Source organism: Motacilla alba, chromosome 11 (genome assembly GCF_015832195.1).
Source record: "Motacilla alba alba isolate MOTALB_02 chromosome 11, Motacilla_alba_V1.0_pri, whole genome shotgun sequence".
NCBI classification, from domain to species: Eukaryota; Metazoa; Chordata; class Aves; order Passeriformes; family Motacillidae; genus Motacilla; species Motacilla alba.
In genome coordinates this window covers 13,679,465-13,698,630 of record NC_052026.1, presented here as the reverse complement: position 1 = coordinate 13,698,630, position 19,166 = coordinate 13,679,465, and the positions used below count along the sequence as shown (strand labels likewise).

General features: G+C 41.9%; 1 protein-coding gene and 1 non-coding gene across 8 annotated transcripts in view; both read right to left on the bottom strand.

The window, feature by feature from the left end:
* The window catches only part of CNOT1 (CCR4-NOT transcription complex subunit 1), a 55,321-nt gene that overhangs the window by 1,139 nt on the left and 35,016 nt on the right, over positions 1-19,166 (bottom strand). For 4 of the 7 annotated variants that reach the window (XM_038148510.1, XM_038148514.1, XM_038148512.1 and 1 more), the window contains exons 25-48: positions 18,987-19,166; positions 17,818-17,934; positions 17,308-17,418; positions 16,635-16,712; positions 16,142-16,319; positions 15,509-15,639; positions 14,851-15,147; positions 13,239-13,379; positions 13,042-13,146; positions 12,386-12,505; positions 11,482-11,676; positions 9,617-9,759; positions 8,915-9,023; positions 8,654-8,823; positions 7,325-7,556; positions 5,038-5,286; positions 4,293-4,456; positions 3,901-4,018; positions 3,325-3,426; positions 2,903-3,076; positions 2,196-2,345; positions 1,256-1,436; positions 318-450; positions 80-214 (exon numbers count right to left, since the gene is read on the bottom strand). In XM_038148510.1, the coding sequence (XP_038004438.1) occupies positions 80-214; positions 318-450; positions 1,256-1,436; positions 2,196-2,345; positions 2,903-3,076; positions 3,325-3,426; positions 3,901-4,018; positions 4,293-4,456; positions 5,038-5,286; positions 7,325-7,556; positions 8,654-8,823; positions 8,915-9,023; positions 9,617-9,759; positions 11,482-11,676; positions 12,386-12,505; positions 13,042-13,146; positions 13,239-13,379; positions 14,851-15,147; positions 15,509-15,639; positions 16,142-16,319; positions 16,635-16,712; positions 17,308-17,418; positions 17,818-17,934; positions 18,987-19,166 (3,713 nt within the window). The remainder of the gene's footprint in view (positions 1-79; positions 215-317; positions 451-1,255; positions 1,437-2,195; positions 2,346-2,902; positions 3,077-3,324; positions 3,427-3,900; positions 4,019-4,292; positions 4,457-5,037; positions 5,287-7,324; positions 7,557-8,653; positions 8,824-8,914; positions 9,024-9,616; positions 9,760-11,481; positions 11,677-12,385; positions 12,506-13,041; positions 13,147-13,238; positions 13,380-14,850; positions 15,148-15,508; positions 15,640-16,141; positions 16,320-16,634; positions 16,713-17,307; positions 17,419-17,817; positions 17,935-18,986) is intronic. The other 3 variants (XM_038148511.1, XM_038148515.1, XM_038148513.1) reach the window with 1 other exon arrangement.
* Positions 18,356-18,494, bottom strand: LOC119705827. Its single transcript, XR_005258337.1, has one exon. It is a non-coding gene; the product is annotated as a small nucleolar RNA SNORA46 (small nucleolar RNA).

Here is a 19,166-nt window from a genome sequence, read left to right as displayed (position 1 = left end):
CTGTGACAGCACCAAAAACTCAAGGTTCAACTGCTTCAGAGATATCACTTCAATGATTCTGTGGTTAAGTTATACTCACTTCTCAATTTCTGGAGCACAGTGAACAAACTCATGGTTCCAGAACTTAAAGGCTGGATTTTTAATCAGCTCAATGAACGTAATGAGGAGACCCCAGGGATGAGGCCTATTTACAATCAGTCGTTCCAAGAGAACCCTGAAATCCGAAAGTAAGAACACTTAGAGCTCAAAGATCAAAAATGCAGAAGGAAGGGAAGCAAAAAGCTGGATGTTGGCAAGGTAAATGCCATCCCTCTCACCTGGTGATCTGCTCCTGGATGGCCTCTGTGTTGGCCTCTGCAAACAGGTAGAGCATGGTGCAGCTGAAGTAGTGGGTGTGGCTGTTGGGGTACCGCAGCTGGTTGGCGATGGCGTTCAGGAAGAGGTACCGGCCTGCGGGAGAGAACACTGAGCACACGCGGCTTCCCGCACACACAGAGGAGTAAAGAAGCAACCAGCAGTACTTGACATTAACGTTTGGGAGCCTCGCGGAGGTACACAAAACAAAACCAACTGAACAGATGTAAAAGCTGTATCTATCCAGGCTGATGGAGAAATAAGAATTCCATTCTTCTTCACTGCAGGCATTTCCCTTGAATACTTTGAACTTTCGGTTAGAACATTGCTTCTATAATTTACATTGCATTCATTTCTGTGAATTCACTATCAGCTACATGAAATCACAGAATCATCAAGGTTGGAAGAGACCTTTAAGACCATCAAGTCCAACCATCAGCCCAGCCCTACCCCTGTAACTCCATAACCACTGAATCACATGACCCAGCACCAGATCCAGACACCTCTCAAACACCTTCAGGGATGGCAACTCCATCACCTCGCTGCACAGCCTAATCCAATATCAGACCACCCTAACACTGAAAAAACCTTTTCTAGTATTTAATCTCTATCTTCCCTGTAACACCTTAAGGCCATTTCCTCTAGTCCTCCCACTGCAGGCATGGTAGAAGACCCCCACTTCACTACAACAACACTTCAGAGCTCGAGGCTCCTGAGCCTTCTCTTCTCAACACTAAACAAACTCAGATTCCCTCAGCCATTTCTCACAGGAAATGTTTTCTAGACCTTTCACAAGCCTTGCTGTCCTTCACTGGACACATTCCAGCACCTCAATGTCCTTTTTAAAGTCAGGGCCCACTTGCTGTAAGTGTGGCATGAACTAGCGGTGTTCCCAGCTCACCTTCAGTATCCAGGTCTACTGCCAAATTCTGGAAGATGTCCATGTGAGCTGAGTGGGTAATGGTGCTCATGGAGGGTGTGCTGCCTTTGTTGTGAATGTGTGCAATAGCTTGAGTACCTACGTAGAGCACCAGTGCATTAATCAGCTGGATGTTGTAGCGGTTGCCAGGTTCATTTGATACCTAATAGCAAAGATATGAAAAGCATTAACAGTCAATATTCCTTCAGCACTCAAAGGTACAGCATGTACAACAACAGCATCCAAGCATCTTCCTGATTATCCAGAATACAACACACTGGGACATCCACAAATTCAATCTGGCATTCAGCCTTTTTAATACAGCATGTATTAAAAAGCATATAATATAGTGCATATATAAGTGTGTGTATATATATATATATATATATTCAAAAACATCAGCAAAGTGTTGACACAACAGATTTGTTTTTACTCTCTGCCTAAAGGAAAACATCAGATAAAGCAATGTGAATTCACCAGCTGGTGGAAAGATCCCCTTTGTGGGAATGTTTCTCTCTAAGCAATTCTCTGAGGAAGTCCAACTTCAGACTCAAGTCTGCTGCAAGTTAAGCCATGAGATGTCTGAAATGAGGTTTTAGCCACAATTCTGAACTGGGCTTTAGCCAATTTGACCTTTTTTACCCTTTAAATATTGGCATGAGGATCCATATATTTCTGTAACAATTAATCTATTTGGAATCAAAATTTAATCAGATTCTAAAAGGTTCAACACATCCTATCAGGAAGTGGAAGACTTATTCAGAGTGTGCATTTTCACAGGCTTTTTTACTGCCTGGAACACATTGCTAGCCAACACCAACAAAATTCCTGCAGGAAAGGATGGTGGCTGAACCAGTGAGATCATTTGTGCCACATTATTTCAATTGAGCACCCACAGAAACCTCAAAAACCTCAAACTTACTTGTAGGTTGCTTCGCAAGTCAGACAAAAACGTGACTGGAGAACGGGTTTTGAGATAGGAATCCAAGTCTTTCTTGAACTGAGGTGGCATCACTCCAGTGAAATTTGTGAGTATTCGTGGAGCAATATTAATCTCACTTAGCATGTCCACCTGTTGACAGAAAACCCAGTCAACTAAACCATCAGCAATGGAACAAACTGAAAAGCAATCTATAAGCAATATTTCATCAACTACTGTTGCTGATCACTCTTCCATCAATGAAATGGCAACACCTGACTTTTGCACATTTTAGAAGAAACTTTGTATCTGACATGCAAATTTATCACATGAGGTCTTGAAGAACTGAGAGGATAAAAAAATTCAGGGGTAAAGGCCATAGAGAAATTCAGTCACTGCCTTTGGGGTCTCCCCATCTACACTCCAGACAGTCTGGTAGTTTCAAAAAGCACAAGCATCCACACAAGTCAAGAACAGCCTTCTTCAGTGACAATGAGCACTGCAGCTTTGCTCCCATCGCCCTGCACAGCTCAGGCAGAGAAATGCAACAGGACAGTGCTTTGGCAGCATGAGAAAGTCTCCTTCTAATCATTCCAGAATCAGTTACCTAGCAGATACCCAGAGATTTAATTAGATAATATTAACCTGGATAGAAAGTATTTTGAGCATTAAAGTTTCTTATTATCAAACTCCTTTAAAGTAAGTTCTACCTTTAGGTTGGGGGTGAAAGGGTCTGGAAGCCTCATGTTCCGTGGGAAGGCACTCAGGATCAGGTTCCTTAACTGAATACAGTTAGGTGGGATCACATCACAGAACCCATAGTGGTAGTCACAAAGAAATTCTGGGAAATCATGCAACAAGACCAGCAACACACGCAGAGTGCCCTGTGGAAAAAAAATATTAAATATAAGAGGTGTATAACTATTGAAACTGTTCAAAAGCTTGCAGAGCCATTATTCTATGTCATGTGGCTAACATTACCAGAAGGAAACTAATCTGGGAGGGTAGCCTGCTTTCCCCCACAATTTAAATTCAACTCTCAGAGGTAAGTGAGAAAAAACAAGCTTATTCTATTTTAGTGCCAGAACACCTCTACTTTGACTGGAAGCATCTATTAGTTGATATTTTTTACCTTATAAAGAATTTGCATAGGTTTGGTGAGTTCCACATTTCTAAGGAAAGGAGCCAAGTACTTGAATAGATCAATCAATAACTGGGCATACATAGGCCAACCCTGTCAAGAAAAGAACACCAGGTGGAAAACATGCAACGAAGACCAGTTACCTTAATTTCAAAACTATAATTAGATTGATCTTTATATAAACCTGGATGAAAAGCTAGCAACTGCCAGCTCAACCCCTGAGTGCAGCACAGCTCATTTCAAGGGCTTCAGCTGCACACCATGTGCCATGGGTGTCTCCAGAACCCTCAACATGCCATACTGAGTTGACAATATTTAGCCCAGAAGGAAGGCTACAGCTCTTCTAGACATTGACAAAAGCATGTTTATCAAATTCAATTCACCCTGTGTTCCATAGCTATTGACACACAGACTCTCCTCCATGCAGTTAGGTTACTGTGAATACGGAAGACAACAAAAACAGAACGGCCATGCTACTAGTGCACTTTAAGAGATGTGAAACAGCACCACACCAGATTAACATCTGGGTGAGCTTTTTAATTCAGAAAAGATAAACTGCAGCCACACCTTCTGCTGTGGTGTATGTGCCAGCATTCTTGCAATAAATATCCGATGGGAGATCAGTTCCAGCCAGGCATAAACAAAACCTGGAGCTTTTGTAGGCCTCAGGATGTGAAATGTGTTACTGAAAGAAAAGTTAGAGCAGGTTAGAAGTGCACAGCAATAAGATTGCTTTTCATAACATTGAGGGAAAAACATAGCCCTAAAAGCAAAGGCATTTGAGCATCTTGGGTTTTACCAATCATCTCCCCTAAAACAAGCAAGTGGTCAGTCCACAGTAGAACCAGTTACTCCAAAGGTGATGAAGCCACCACAAAGAACAGTCAGATAGCCTTTAAGTGAAAATCCTTGATCCTACTAAGAAAGGATGAGCACTGTGGCCAATCCCAAATACATACCAGAAAGCTGTGAGTGTCTGGAAGTTGATGGTCTCCAGTACATGCTCAGGAGCATTTAATTCCAACAGCAACATGATGAATATGCGATGGTAAGGAAGTTGCTGAAACTCACTCTGCCGAACATCATGGTCTTGCAGAAGAACTCCCACCACAATACCAAGAACCTAAAGAGATTAAGACATGTGGAGACAGCAAGAATTACTCTGCAAGTCAGACTACAGATAATAGTTTACCCATCAGTTAAAAAAAAAAAAAAAGAGTGTTCCTAGTTATTGGAAGTGTTGCATAAATGAATATTCCAATTTGTTTCAGTAATTCCCAACCACTCTGCTTTGCTTTCCTTGTCCCTTGGACCACGGTCACAATGACTGACTGGGCAGTATCTGAAGGTCTCACATTACGTATGGCGATCCAGCCATAAACCAAGTAATGTAAGAGCAAAGGAGAGACCCTCACAACATGAAGGCAAACACTGAGGAATCAACAACCTTAAAATAGCAGCTGCTGACTATTTCATTTCAAGGCACAAAGATGAATTTCAGATTGGTTAGAGATGAAATCTTTGTGAACAAGAAAGCCACTTGGCATCTTGGTGGTTCACTCAAAAGTTTATCAGTGATCAACCCATCTAAGTTCTCATCAGACACTTCAGCAGATGCCCACATTCAGGTCTGCACCTTGGGTTTATCAAAGGTACAGCTGACAGCACACTTTAAATGCAACAAGGACAAGAAGGATTCCCAACCTTATTCAGGAGGTTGATCTTTGTGACTGTGTTGGTTGCCTCCCCAGAGTGCTTCACCAGCAGTGCGATCAGTCGCACAAAGGCATCCAGGTTGTGGTAGCACTTGGCTCGAATCATGGTGGGGTTGGCTGCAGGGTTGTGCTGCTGCTCGGCCAGGGCTCGATAGCTGATCTCAACACACATTTCAGTGCAAAGACGGAAAAAACGGGTGATCAGGTCATCTGTTTTCAGGATCCCCTGCTGGTGCATCTAATCAGGAAAGGAAAAGACGTCAGCACCATAACCACAGACAGTTAGTTTTACAATTTATTTCCAACAACCTACCCTTTACAAAGCACCCACCTTGCCTGCCACAGCAGTTAATTTTTGCCATACTGTCCTGAGAGATTATTGTTTGCAAGGCAATTTGAGGGTGGCAACACAATTTTAGCAAACACATTTATTCTCAAATACAATTTTTTGAATCCCAAATCTTTCCAACCATCAGCATAGCTGAGAAGCATGTTTTAACATCAGTGCTACCACCAGCATTCAGCCTTGCATGAAGAACGTGAGGAGTACAAGCTCTGGGCAGGGCAGACTCCAGCTCCTAGCTCAGGAATCACCACTACTTGGCAGCCCCACTCTGTAGAAGCAAACTGCATTTGGAAAGGAAATTTTCCTTACATGAACATTACACACAGAGAAAGAGTGGGTGGGCTTTTTTGCTTTGCATGGGGGAACTGTTTTAATAATATACATATTAAAAAGCCCAGAGACCTCACTTTATTTGTCAGTCAGTATTAGAGCCATCAAAATGAAACAAAGTACACTGCAGAAAACTTGGGGGTTTTGAATTAAGTATCTTATCTCTAAACTCCTACTGGATATAAAGCCATACAAACAGCAGAACAGGTAATTTGGAGACAATGTGGAGAACTTCTAGTATTTCTGGAGAAACTTTTTTTCTAAGAAGTCCAAAGAATTTAGGTATCTGTTTTCAAAGTTCTGTGCTTCTTCTTGTCCTACAGACTTGTGGGAAGGAAGCAGCACTTTGGCAGTCATTTGAGTTCAGTAATAGAACCTTATTTAATGCAGTTACTGCAAAATATTCTTTAAAACTTATTACCAAAGCCTGTAAGGAAACAATTGTAAATAAACACTGCGCTTCAATATATTTTAATTTCTTTTTCAAAACTGATCAAATATGTACAAAAGGTAATCAAACAAGTGTGATAGTGAAGTGGGACAAAAGTGTACTAAATATTGCGAGTATACTGAAGTGCTCTTTAGAAGCACAATTTAAAGTAAAAGAAGTGAGATCACAGAAATAGTAAAATATTTCTTTAAGATGCATGTTTACACAGTATCTATTCAAAATGTTCTATGCAGCAGAAGTCAGACCAACAGAAAGCTGTCTATAACCACTACAAAAGGACAGTACAATCAAAAGGAAAAAACCACTGCATCAGTCACAATCCTCATGCATACTCTAAAGCCTGAGCTTCTCTTCATTAGTATCTGCAAAGTCTGCAGCATATCTGTGGCAGTGTCACAAACTTAAAAAGAACTCAATGCAAAAAGGGCACGTCAGGGGCTTTTCTTGCAGCTGCAGTGAAGGAGCTGCATGCAAAGAACACAGCTGTAGGGAGCTGCCTGCAAATACAGGAGTTTGCTACCACACATGCTGGGCTACTGAGGGGATCTCCCTCCTCAATCCCAGCTAGAAGGCAGATGGTATGTGATGTTCACCACACGCGTTAAGGTGCTTCAGAGTCCTTTAACAATGGTTAAGAGGACCATGTTCAACGTGATGCTAGACACTGTTTAAATTTAAGCACCACTGCAACTAATGAAGTCTCAAGATTTTCCTTATTAATGATTTCATTTTGAAAAAGAATTCCCTTGCCCACATGACCTGAAACAATTTACCTGAATCTCAACTGGTGAAATCCTCCTGTAGGCTGTCAGAGCTTTTACTGTTACTCATAAGGGGCAACATCAGTCAAGGCTCATTACAGAGCATGACAGAACTATTTCCAAAGCTATTTCAGCTCAAGTTCTTTGTCCATCAAACTTATCTCAGAACTCATGGTCTGAAGTGACAACCTGTTGCTACAGTATCCAAAGAACATAATCTGGTGGAGGACAGGGCTTCATCAAAACCAGACAGAACTTTGACAGTAAACTGCCATACACCTGGAAGTTTCAAAAGGATGCCTAACAGGTTATAACACCACTTTAAAATGGAGGGCACCACACCCTACTTATGTTGAATAAAAAGCACCTTTCTTTCCAAAAGCTCTACCTGTCCAACAAACGCAGAGAACGCTTTGGTACTGTCACGGCCTGCTGCAGCTGAATGGTACAGGTTCACCCACTCCCTCAGCAGGTATTCTGCCTTCTCCCTCAGGCCTGGTGGGTCATCATACTCAGAAGCTTGGGAAATTCCTGAATGCATCATGAAATTAGGACCTCCATGAGCACGGTCAATCATTGCTTCATAGTTTGATCGGACCACTTCCATCAGCTGGGGTAATCTAATGCAACAGACCAGAGCAAGAGCTGGGTTAGAATTCCTCCTCCCCCACAATGTGCAGGAACTGGAAGCTCAGTCAAAGAGAGTTGAAAGAAAGCAAATTATTTCTTATACTAAAACTTTCTATCTTACTGTCCTCACTGGAATAGCAGAAATAAGTCATGAAAGCAGATACACTTATGATGAAAGAAGGAACACCGAAATCACATAAGCTTTGAAGTTCCACTCCAATTTGTACGGTGGAGTGCTGCAACAAAACACCACAGGGACTAGCAGCAGCTTCCTTTCTGTAGACTTCAGGAGCCTTAAAATGCTCCCAGACAGGGGGATGCCAGTATTGAATGGCCTGACTAGATCTGGCTGCAGTGAAAGCCAAGCCATACAGTGAACAGTCTATCCACGCCAACTGCAGATGCAAGGACTTTGGTTTTGTGACATCCTACCAGCAGCTGTGTTGGTAATGGCAGCCACTGCCATCAGCCAGCTGCTGGTTGCTCTCACAGCTATTCAAAGTTCTCCAAGCTCTAATCCATGTCTTTCTCAAACCCAGCAACAACTGCTTCCACCTTACAAACAGGAGGCCTGTAAGTCCCACAGGTATTTCCAAGTGTTGTGGCAACATTTGCTACCCAAATGGTTTGGGCAGTTTGCTGGTGGACACATAATCCATATGAGACTGCTGGAGGATTGCTCTGTAAACTCTAAACAGAAAGGACAGTCCAACTGGATTGTTTGCAATTAAGAAATTAACAAACTGACATCTAAATATGTAAGATTTAAAAGGGCAAGAATATTGCATAAATTTGAGATAAAGCCGGAATTCAAACAAGTTTCTCACAGTTGCAGAGAATTTTGGACTATAGTGCACGGAGAGATTTTCTTGCTTAAGCATTCGGTTTCACATGCTGCTGCAGCTGCCTCTATTTTGACTAAGATGAGCATGTTTACACTAGATTGACAGTTGAAACTAAGAAAGGATTGCAGCCTTAGGGAAAGTTTAAAGCTGTACGATCGAATTTTATGAGACATAGCCTATATAATATGCAAATCATAAATGAGCACAAAAAAGTAATATATTGCACAATACTATAGCCTCACCCTTCCGGGGCGTTTCCTCTGGAATGAGCATTAATTCTCATGAGTGTCTCAATGGTGTGAAACAGATCTGCTTCTGTTACATGGGCAACACTTCTCTCATCCACCAACAAGATCTTTACCAACTGCATGGCAAATGCCACAGCCATGTAGTTCAAGCCATTCTCCATGGACTGTCAACATGAAAAAGACATGAGTTCAACCATAGATCTTACAGTGGAGTGAGTGCATCCCTCCTCCTTTAAAAGAGCAGATTCTCTTTACCTGAGCCAAGTGAAGGTCATATTGCTGCATGTTAACAAGGTGATTGCGGATTAGCAGCTCCACAGCTTCCACGTTGTATTTGTACTCGTCTCTGCATTCAATCAGGCACCTGAAGAATTGGACTTCTTACAAAAGTGTACTTCAACATTACACAGTTTAAGTGAAACAACTCAAATCTAGTACTTCAGAAACTGTGACATTCACTGTGATTCATTACCTGCTTCAAAAGAAGCCCCTTCTAGAGCATTCTCTAGGTAATGTTGAAGTTCTGAACAGTCAAACTCAAGCATCTATTGCCCTGCACAACTGGTCACAAGAGCCCTTCAAGAGCTTCAGTTTATTCAGTATAAGAAGTCTCTTCCAAGGATGAAATGGCAAATTTGCCTAGCTGAAGCTTGTGCTGCAGACATATGCTATGTCACATTGTTTGTGACATAGAGATATTTTCTGCAAAATGAGGGGGGAAAAAAAAAGCCCACACCACGCTCTAATGCTTAATTCCATTAAGGATTCCTATCATGTTCTGGGATGAACCAGCATTATCAGAAGATCTACTTAATTTTGACAAAACAAGCTAGTTATTTTTTGTCTGTCCAAATTGCAGCAAAGGAAAATATTAACAGGCAGGGAATTCTGAGTAGCACAGGAACTCCCAAAAGATGGTCAAAGCTACATCAGTGTTCTTGCAGCTTTGTAACTGACCTAGTGATTTGTTTGTTACACCATGGAGATCCATAGGCACGGCCATCCTGCAGAGCCTTCAGCACCAGCAGGTGACACTCACGGTAGCGGAGCAGGAGGTCAGCGTCAGCCCCACTGGTGGCATCCAGCAAGCCCTCTACAGCCTAGAATAGATGCAACCTGTTAGCAGAGGAAAAAAACAGTCCTCTTCCAAATCTTCTGCACATTACATCAGCAGGAGTTATCACCAGAAGATATGGGGGAAAAAATCAATTTAATTGTGCTGACCTCTTGGTAAGACTACTTTGGCATCTATACATGCACTGTACACAGTTATACTATCAGAAACAAACCCACCGGTCTCTCTATGCCCCACTAGCCTTGTATGTGCCCCAAATACCATGACAGACAACAGTAACAGTGTTACTTTGTACTGCAGTCTCCCTAAGCCAATGCCTCCTCAAGCAATTCTGCATACAGCTCATGGAAAACTACCTGAGAAAATATTTGCAGAACCTGCCAGAGGTAAGTGAGCAGCTTCCTTAGAGAAAGAGCTGCAACACTCAGAGATGTATCTGTGTTAGTCTACAGCAAGTGGAGGATAAGTTTTACATGGGCAACACAATTTATTTGGTCAAGTTCTAGTGAGGACTGGATCCTTTAACAGGTAAAAGCACTAGCAGACAAGAACAAAGAGTCTCCCTCCAGCTTTTGGTTATTTTGTTTTGGCACTGTTCTTGGATCCTCATGCAGACAGCTCAGTATCCTTACACTATTCTCAAGTGGATTTTTCTCTATGTCTGTCACTTGTTCTACACTACTACACAAGCACTGATGCCAACTCAGATCACAGAGCTCACTCTAACACTTCCCACTGGTACAGCCTACAAATTCTGGCTGGGATGGAGTTAACTTGCTTTAAAGCAGCCCATATGGCACTGTGCTTTGGATTTGTGCTGAACCAGTGTTGAAAACACACCAGAGTTTTGCCAGTTGCTGAGCAGCACTAGCACAGGATCAAGGCTTTTTCTTTCTCACTCTGCTTCCTCCACCAGTGGGTAGGCTGGGGATGGACAAGAGGCTGGGAAGCAACACAGCCAGGACAGTTGACCCAAACTGAATAAAGGGATGTTCTATACCATATGACATCATGTTCAGCAAGAAAAGCTCAGGGAAAGGAAGATGAAAAAGAGCATTCATGGTTCTAATGTTTGCCTTTGCAAGCAAATGTCACATGTGCTGAAGCCCTGCTTTGCGAGGAGTAGCTGGACATCTCCCTGCTGATGGGAAGTCAAGATTTTAGTTTCCTTTGTGCACATGGCCTTTATTTTCCCTATTAAACTGTCATAATCTGAACAAATGTCATCTGGTCTTCCCTGCATTTTCTCTGTGTCCTGCAGAAAAGCAGAAAGAAGAAGCAGCTGGATGGGTGTTGGGCAGCTGGCCAGGGTCAACCCACCATGCATAGTCATTTATGAGTTACTGCAGAATGAACCCCCAAGTGTGCCACTAGAAATCCAGCTCAGTATTCTACCTACAAGGGCAGTTCAAACACCCTTTTAGCCCCCATATCATCCTAAAATCAGACCACTCTGGACAGCAACAGCTCTCTACCTGCCACATCTGAACAAAACTAAGTCCCAGGATTCTGTACACCTGCTTCTCCCACAGCAGACTCAACACCATGTGTACAAAACCCTATGTGAACACAATGGCTCCCTCCCAATCCTGTTAATCAGATTTCCAAAGACAGCAGTTCAATACTGTTCACCAAGCAAGTTCCACAGGATGCATGAAGAAACAAGGTCACCAGCAAGACAATCCATGAGCTAGGTGAGTAATAACTTCTAAGCAAGCTGTTACAGAGACGAGTTGTCAACACTCACCTTCTGCAGTAGTCCAAGAGCAGCAATAGCATCCCGGGAGTTCCGAGCCACTACCACTGCCTCCAAGAGGCTACGCAGTGCTTGAACTTGAGGATTCATGGCCAGGGTGTGTGGAATAGATTGCAGGTGCTGCTCCAGTTCTGTCATACATTTGTCATAAATTTGTGCTACGTCATCTGTAGCCCAAGCTTGCTGCTTAAGAGAAAGTGAGAATCAGTGATTTTTGTAAGGATTGCATCTGTGACACTCAAAATACTGACTGACTGGCTCTTTGCCTTCAGATCACAGAATGGTTTGGGTTGGAAGGACATTTAAGACCATCTTAAAGACCAGTTTCAACTGCCCTGCTATGGGCAGGGACATCTTCCACTGGAGCAGGTTGCTCAAAGCTGCACCCAACCTGGCTTTGAACACTTCAAGGATGGGCCATCTATAGCTTCTTCAGATAACCTCTTCCAGTGCCTCACCACCCTCACAGGGAAGAAGTTCCTCCTAACATCTAATCTAAACCTGTCCTCTTTCTGTTTGAAGCTATTCCCTCTTGTTCTGTCAGTAAGGCCTTAGGTATGCATACAAAAACTTATTAATTATCTTAAAATTCAGACCTGCCATCCATGACCTTCAAAAGTAACCTGAGATTTGAAAAAAATGTTTCACTGCAATTAAAACTACGTGTAGCAATCCTGAACTGCAGAATTTGTCCCAATTTGAGTTACAAATCCCCAAGACTGGATGGAAGTTTTATGTTACCATTACTTTGTCTTTAGAACAAACATTTTTTCAACCACTATCCCCCGACAATACAAACACTTAACTCTTATGAATCCTAACAAAACCACAACTTCTGCAACAGTCTTCAAAACTGCTGTAGTACTCTCAAGCTGATTAATTCAGAAACCCCTACCTTCATAGGCTGAGCCAAGAATCCTGTAGGCTGAGTTAAGTCATTGGTGGGCAAGAAGCCAGGGACGTTTCGTGCAAACTCTTCATAAACAGCCAGCTGTTTTGGGTCCACACCTCCAACCTTTGCAAGAAAGGAACAAGCATTTAACTCATTGATAGGACTGAGGCAGTAAAAACTGAGGGCAGCTTGTGTAGCTACTCCTAAACAAAGTGGCCTAGACATCGAGTAGGATTCAACTGCTCTGCACTGAGGTCCTATCTCTCCTTCCACACCTCCTAAGAGGGGGATTTTGCTCTAAAAATGAAACTCATATTCCCAGAAACAGAAATAACTGAATACTGAGAAGTGCTCTGCTGAAAGCATGTGGTACATGTCCTTTAATGGAAGAAAATAGAAAGGAGACAAAAGAAAATTAAAAGTATAAAGACAACAAAACAGTGAGAGGAAATGCACAGAAATAGAGACGCAAGGAATTGAGAAAATTATATAAATACTCAATTTGGAATAATGTATTTATGTGTTTCCTTACTAATCAAAATAACAGAGCAGCTGCACTGTAAGGCAAGACTAACAATATACGAATACTCAGCTGACACTGTGCCTTCCACTCTTCCTTATCAGGAGGGAGAGAAGAGCAGCATCAGAACAGAACTCACCTTCAACCTGATCTGTTCTGGCATCCGCTCAGCCTGGTACGTTAACACAACAGGATCGCAGTAGCGACGCCCCTCTTGCCTCGCATGCTTTCTGAGCTCAAATTCCTGCCAAAAACACAAACACCACACTGCATTTTAGACACCCATCTGGATGAGTACGAGGGCATAGGATACTTCTTCAACAGTCCCATACTCACAGTTGCCAGCCTCTTGTCCATCTCAGGGCCTGCCTTTTCCACAGCTGTCTTCTGGATAAAGCAGCAGGCAAGCTCACAGTTATCCTGCGCTAACTGGGCAGCTGCCTGCTCCATCATGTCCCTCTGCTGTGGGGAGGCTGCCTATTGAAAATCACAATAATCAGTGAAGAAAGTAATATTTCCCTGTATATAGCCAGCCTTAAAATCTGCACTACTGCTTATACAGAACACCAGCAATAAAAAGGAATGCTCTTAGGATCACACTCCCTTCCCATAGAATATACAATATTAAATTTAATTTTGCATAGCTTTGAATAAAACATGTAGGCAAGATGAGAGTAAAGACTTTCAACAAGGAACAAAACAGCAGGAGTTCTCCATCTTCTCCACCTACCCATCTCCAGGGCACAGAAATAAAGGCCTGCTTTAGATAGACAGACACAGTCATGCTAATGCAAGGAAGACTTTGCATCTCAGTAGAAGTTTTTCTACTTCCTAGGTTGTAATTGGAAGATATAAAAGTGCACCACTAACAGCACAAAAGAGCAGTCCTAAGCCTTTTTCAGTGGGTTCCTTTTCTGATAAGGAGTCAGATTTTCTTCCTTCCTTCCCAGAATGTGCTTTATGAGAACCCTGAACAGATGTACTTATTTTCCAGGGTGCAAAGCAGCAACTTCCACTTAAAATGGAATACATCTATAAAGGCAGCCTGTCCCATCTACTTGGACTTCATTGTCTGCAAAGAGCTCTTCCATTAATTCCTGAAAATTATACTATCTCTGTTAAACCACTTCATAACAGTAAGCCAGATAAGAATTTTGAGATGCCTCATACAGAGCCTTTTCTGCAACAAAATGTTTTCTACAATTATCCCTTTAAAAACTTCCTTGGATTAAAACTCGATTTGTACCAATGTCATATGTCTTCAGGGATAAAAAAACTGATTAATTTCTAATTGCTGAAAGTACATCTGTGTCTTGATCTTTCCAAGATCCTTATGCTCTTGTGCCTGTTGCTGACACTGATGGCAAGAATTCTGGGTAGCAGCTGCTGTTGTGGTCAGGAGTTCACAGGCTGGTCCACACTGTTTAGCTCAAACTTTCTTCATTAAGAGACCTGATAATAGCCTCTAGAAAACTCAATGAATTCACAAGCTGTGCAGAAGAGTCTAAACCTATCTGCTTACAGCACAAGTAAATAAAATCTGCCTGGAGCATGCATGCTCAAACAATCCAAGATATCACCAAAATCAATTCAGTCCCCCACTTTAGCTTTTCTGCCTCAAACCCTGCAGAAAGTTCAAGCCTCCAAGGCTTCCATGATGTGGTTAAACTAGAGAGAACACTGGGTGGAATAAAAAGATAGTCAGGAAGTTTGTGTGCCATTTAGTAAGATCTACCATCTCAGTTTAAGGGTGTTTGACCTGGAATCACAACACTTTTTTCCACTGTGATTCCACAAGAGACAAAACTTTTACCCAGTAAATTCATCCCCATGCTAGTTAAGCCACACAATTAACTAACAAGTCTACATTGCAGAGAATTGATTTAGTAATGCTGGACATCTACAGTGCCATAAGTTGGATATAAAGTCCAAATGATGGGGCTCTTACCCTCAGCGCAGTAGCGAAGCTATTTTTCAAGTTGGTAGCTATGCTCATGAGCAAAGGCTCCCTGCAGGTAATCATGGCCATGCCAGCAGTCAGGTTCCTCATCATGTGGTGAGCAGCCACACGCATCCGGGACTCCTCCGAGTCCAGGGCGAAGTCCTTCCTGACGATCTGCTCACAGGTGGTCATGGCAATCTTGATGGATCTGTCCACCACCGGATGGACGAGGTCCTGCACTGCACGCTCGATCGCCTGCCGCACACACTGCTTCAGCTGCGGGTGTGCTTGGAACAGCGGAATCTGCAGGGCATTAGGAAAGGTCAGAGAATAAGGTACACTGGAATCCCACCTACCCATCACACCTGCATTTTCTCAACGACTCATAAGTGTACTGTCATAGCTCGTGCAGTACTCCCATGTTCCCCATGCAGCTGCTACAGTATTTGATAAATCTGAAACCGGAACAAAGTATTACTTTTCTAACCAAGTTGCAGCTGAGTAACAATGCAAAGATTGACTTAAGAGTTGAGCTGCTAACTGGACAAAAGGAGCACAGAGGCTCCTTTTACACTGAAGTCCTGATAGCTCGCACCAGTTGAGATCTGCATCAATCCCGGCTGTAAGAATTCTTTCAGCAAACTAAATCAGCTCTAAAACTTACCGTTGGATTTAAGGTAATGTGTGGAGCCAGCCCTCCTAAAGAATAGACATTGATGTCATGATAACTGTACTGGGGCTGTGGAGGAACCGTGGCTGTACAAGTGGTGCTGGTAGCTGGAGTTGTAGAAGCAGCTGCAGAACACAAGTATGTTTGTATTGAGACACTATGAAACCACAGTGAAAAGCAACTGCTTATAAAACAAGTATATAATTCTCATTTAAACCAGGAAACAACGTAGAAAGAAAAGGTTTGCAGTTTGATCATGAAACTTCCTAAACTTACCAAGCAACCTTCATTCTCCATTTGCCTAATAATTAGTACCAAAGTCGCTTCAGTACATTTTAAGAGAGCTGTTTATTATGACAGTTTTAGCACCTGGTCTATTGTTAATAGGAGGGAGTCTAAGGAGTAGCAACACAAACATTATACAGAATTAGTCCTCATGATGGCTTCCATTCCCTTCCCATCTCTAAACTCTGTAGACCTATTTCTTACAAAACTACCCACGTAGTTCCAAGCACTACGTGGAATATTACAATAGCATATGTAGCTTCAAATTTTATTTTGTGATAGCAAAACCTGTTTTACTTGAACTTTAACAGAGTGGTTCTGGATTCTATGAGATGTACTCACTGGTTGTTGTGATGGGTGGTAGCTCTTCTGGCTGCTTCACATCCTTCTTTGGAGCAGACAGCTGCTCATCCAGGTTTTTCAGACGATCCTTATCTTTCAGGAGACTTCCAGGTTTCAGCTCATTGATGTCTAGTGCAAGATTCTTGCAGAGCACCTCAATCTCAAACTTCAGATTCAACTGCAAAACAACTCTAGTTTAGGTCATGTCACAAGAAAAATACCCCAAACATTTACTGAGCCACCTGACTCCCAAACTCCCCATTCTAATGCCACCCCTTTCAGAGACTCATGACTGAGGATTAGTCAAATATATTGATGCTGACCTCATGGAGAAGAGTTTCATCCAAGTTCTATCAAATTAAGCAATTCCCAAGCAATCTCCCCACGCTAAAGCAGTGAGGAAGACTGCTTAGTCCTTCACAACATCTTTCTTGAGTAGTACGTCAATAAAACCTTACACTCAGAAGTTACAGAAAAAAATCCAGTAATTTACTTTTAGGTCATGTTCCTGATGTAGCTCAGCTAAAACATTCATAATGGCCATTGTCCATGGGTTTGGAGGTCTGAAGACCTACAAGAGAAAAAAGAGCAGGATTACAGAAACTTCTTGAATCATCTGGATAATTTATGACTGGAAATGTTTGAAACACAAGCAGCTATATGTGCATACAGCCGTGGAGACCTTTGTACAGCTGTGATTAGAGTAAAGTTTAGTATTTTAGTAACAATTATTCCAGTAATTCAGTACAACTAGAAATACATGAGGAACTTAAGTGAACAACCGGAAGCACAATGACCTGGTCCTTCTTGAAAGATCAATTCTATGTCAAGCAGAACTGAGAAGCTGATCAGGATCAAAGTGGGTGGGAGAAGAAAAAAACAACAAACTAGGAATAAATGTATCCTAGAACCTCTTCAATGGCATCCTTCCATTTCTCAATGGAGTTCTGATCAGGGATACCACAGTACATTTCAGCTAACACCACCTATTAAAAATGCATGGCCATGTACCTTCCCTCCACATAAAACTCTTGACTTTATGCTTTTGTATCCCTTTTCTTTCTCTCCACTGAATTCAATTAGTTTTCATTTTGTGACAAAAGCTGATTACTTCCTGCAATATTTTGCCATTTGAGCATTAACTCTGTCTGTACAAGGACACTTACCACACTCCTGACACTGGATTCTAAGACTTTGGCAACAAATGGCACTACATAAAGCAACTCTTGCTGTCCCTTAACATATGCTTCCAGTAGTAGTGACTTCACATCCAAATCCTGAAAAACAATTGAAGTGGGAATGAGGGTAGAGAAAACAGCAAACACACTGCACAATTCCACTAATACACTGCTTCCTTTTCAGATGCAGGCAAGGCTGAGTCGAGACAGCCCTTGAATTTTACAGACTGCTAAGCAGCAATTACTTTTTGAACAAAGATTTATACATCTACATTTTTACATGGATTAACAAGCTTTTGCCAAAATAAATTTAGCTACTAACTTTTCTGATATAAAAAAAATATTTAGAAGTGTTAAATAACCAACTCTGGAGTCATACTTTGTACTTGGCACATAAAAGAGGCACCAGAAAGGTGGTAAGATTTCCCAAATAGCCTATGCTGCTGCATAACAGCATGCCAATTCATGCCAAGGCAACCTACAAAGACAGAAGCTCACCGTGTGCAAGATGGGCTTATTTTTAGCCATCGTTATCATTCCCAGCCAGTGACCAAGGTTCTTTAACAAGGAACGGTCTGAGAAGTTGGCTGCAGCTTTATCTGATGTCAATAGCACCTAACAAAGAATAAAAAAAAGCATCTCGAGCAACAAGCAGAAGATAACCAGACTCCAAATCCAGCAGCTGATCTGAATGAAGGCAAAGTTTTAGAACATTAAGTTCTGAGCTTCAGTCACATTACAAAGATACTTGAACAGCTTTCACTTCAAGGCAGCACCCTGTAGATCTGCACTGTAACGACTACAGAATTCCTTTCTTTAAAATGATCAAAAAAGAGGGTTATGTTTTCCCAGACCTTACCATTTACTCTGTTGAGACTGTTACAACCACTCGCATAGCTGAGTGTAATTTGTGCTTCCTCTTAATGCCTCATCACAGACCTGAAGGCTACAGTTTAACCTTCCAGGGAAACCATCTCATTGTCATGTCAAAACATAAATCGTGTCATAAATCATAAAACAAGTATTCTGCTGTTAGTTCTGTTCCTTAACTCCAGAGGAGCATCAGCTGAACAGAGCAGGGTCAGCTGTATTCTCAAGAGCCAGGAGATGCTTTTGCACTACAGCGTAACCCATGGTGGTCAGGAAATTCCACCAACAGGTTTAAAAATAGTGCATTCTTTACAAACTTGTTTCATCTGGTCATCACTTCTGGGCGATTGCTTCCTCCTCCCATCCATATTATCTTAGCAATCAAATAAATTTTGGCTTTTACACCTCCATTTTCTAAACACACAATTTTCCCCCCCATTCCTCTTGGGCCAAAAGAGCAGAGTGACATTTTTTATCTTTGCACTTTCCTCCACAGAAAACAACTGGACCACAAACAATTTTCCCCTGGGTTGTAATTTGCAAACCTCACATAAATTTGAAGTCCACCTACATAAATTAATTCAAATGCAAATTTGCCCTCCTGTTACACAATTTAAGTCTTTCATACATTCCTAACTGAAAAGAATCCTAGCTAAGATAATCTGTAAGTTTAATGGTAAGCTAGAAAGAGTATTTTTGAATTATATTCTATATTTGAGAATCAGCATTACACAAACAAAGAGCATGAGGAGAAGAGCACATTCCTGTGCTGCCTTTAGAAAACTTGCACTACTCACCTTGATATTTCTGTAGGTTTCATTCAGAACCATTTTATTAAACTCTGGATTCTTAAGCGTGTCAAGAAAGTTTGAATACAAGCTGTGAAAGTTAGGCTCAATACTGACTCTTTTCATCACAAGATACTGTGATACCCAAGGCATGAACTCTTCTTTCACCGTTTCCTTCAATTCTTCCAC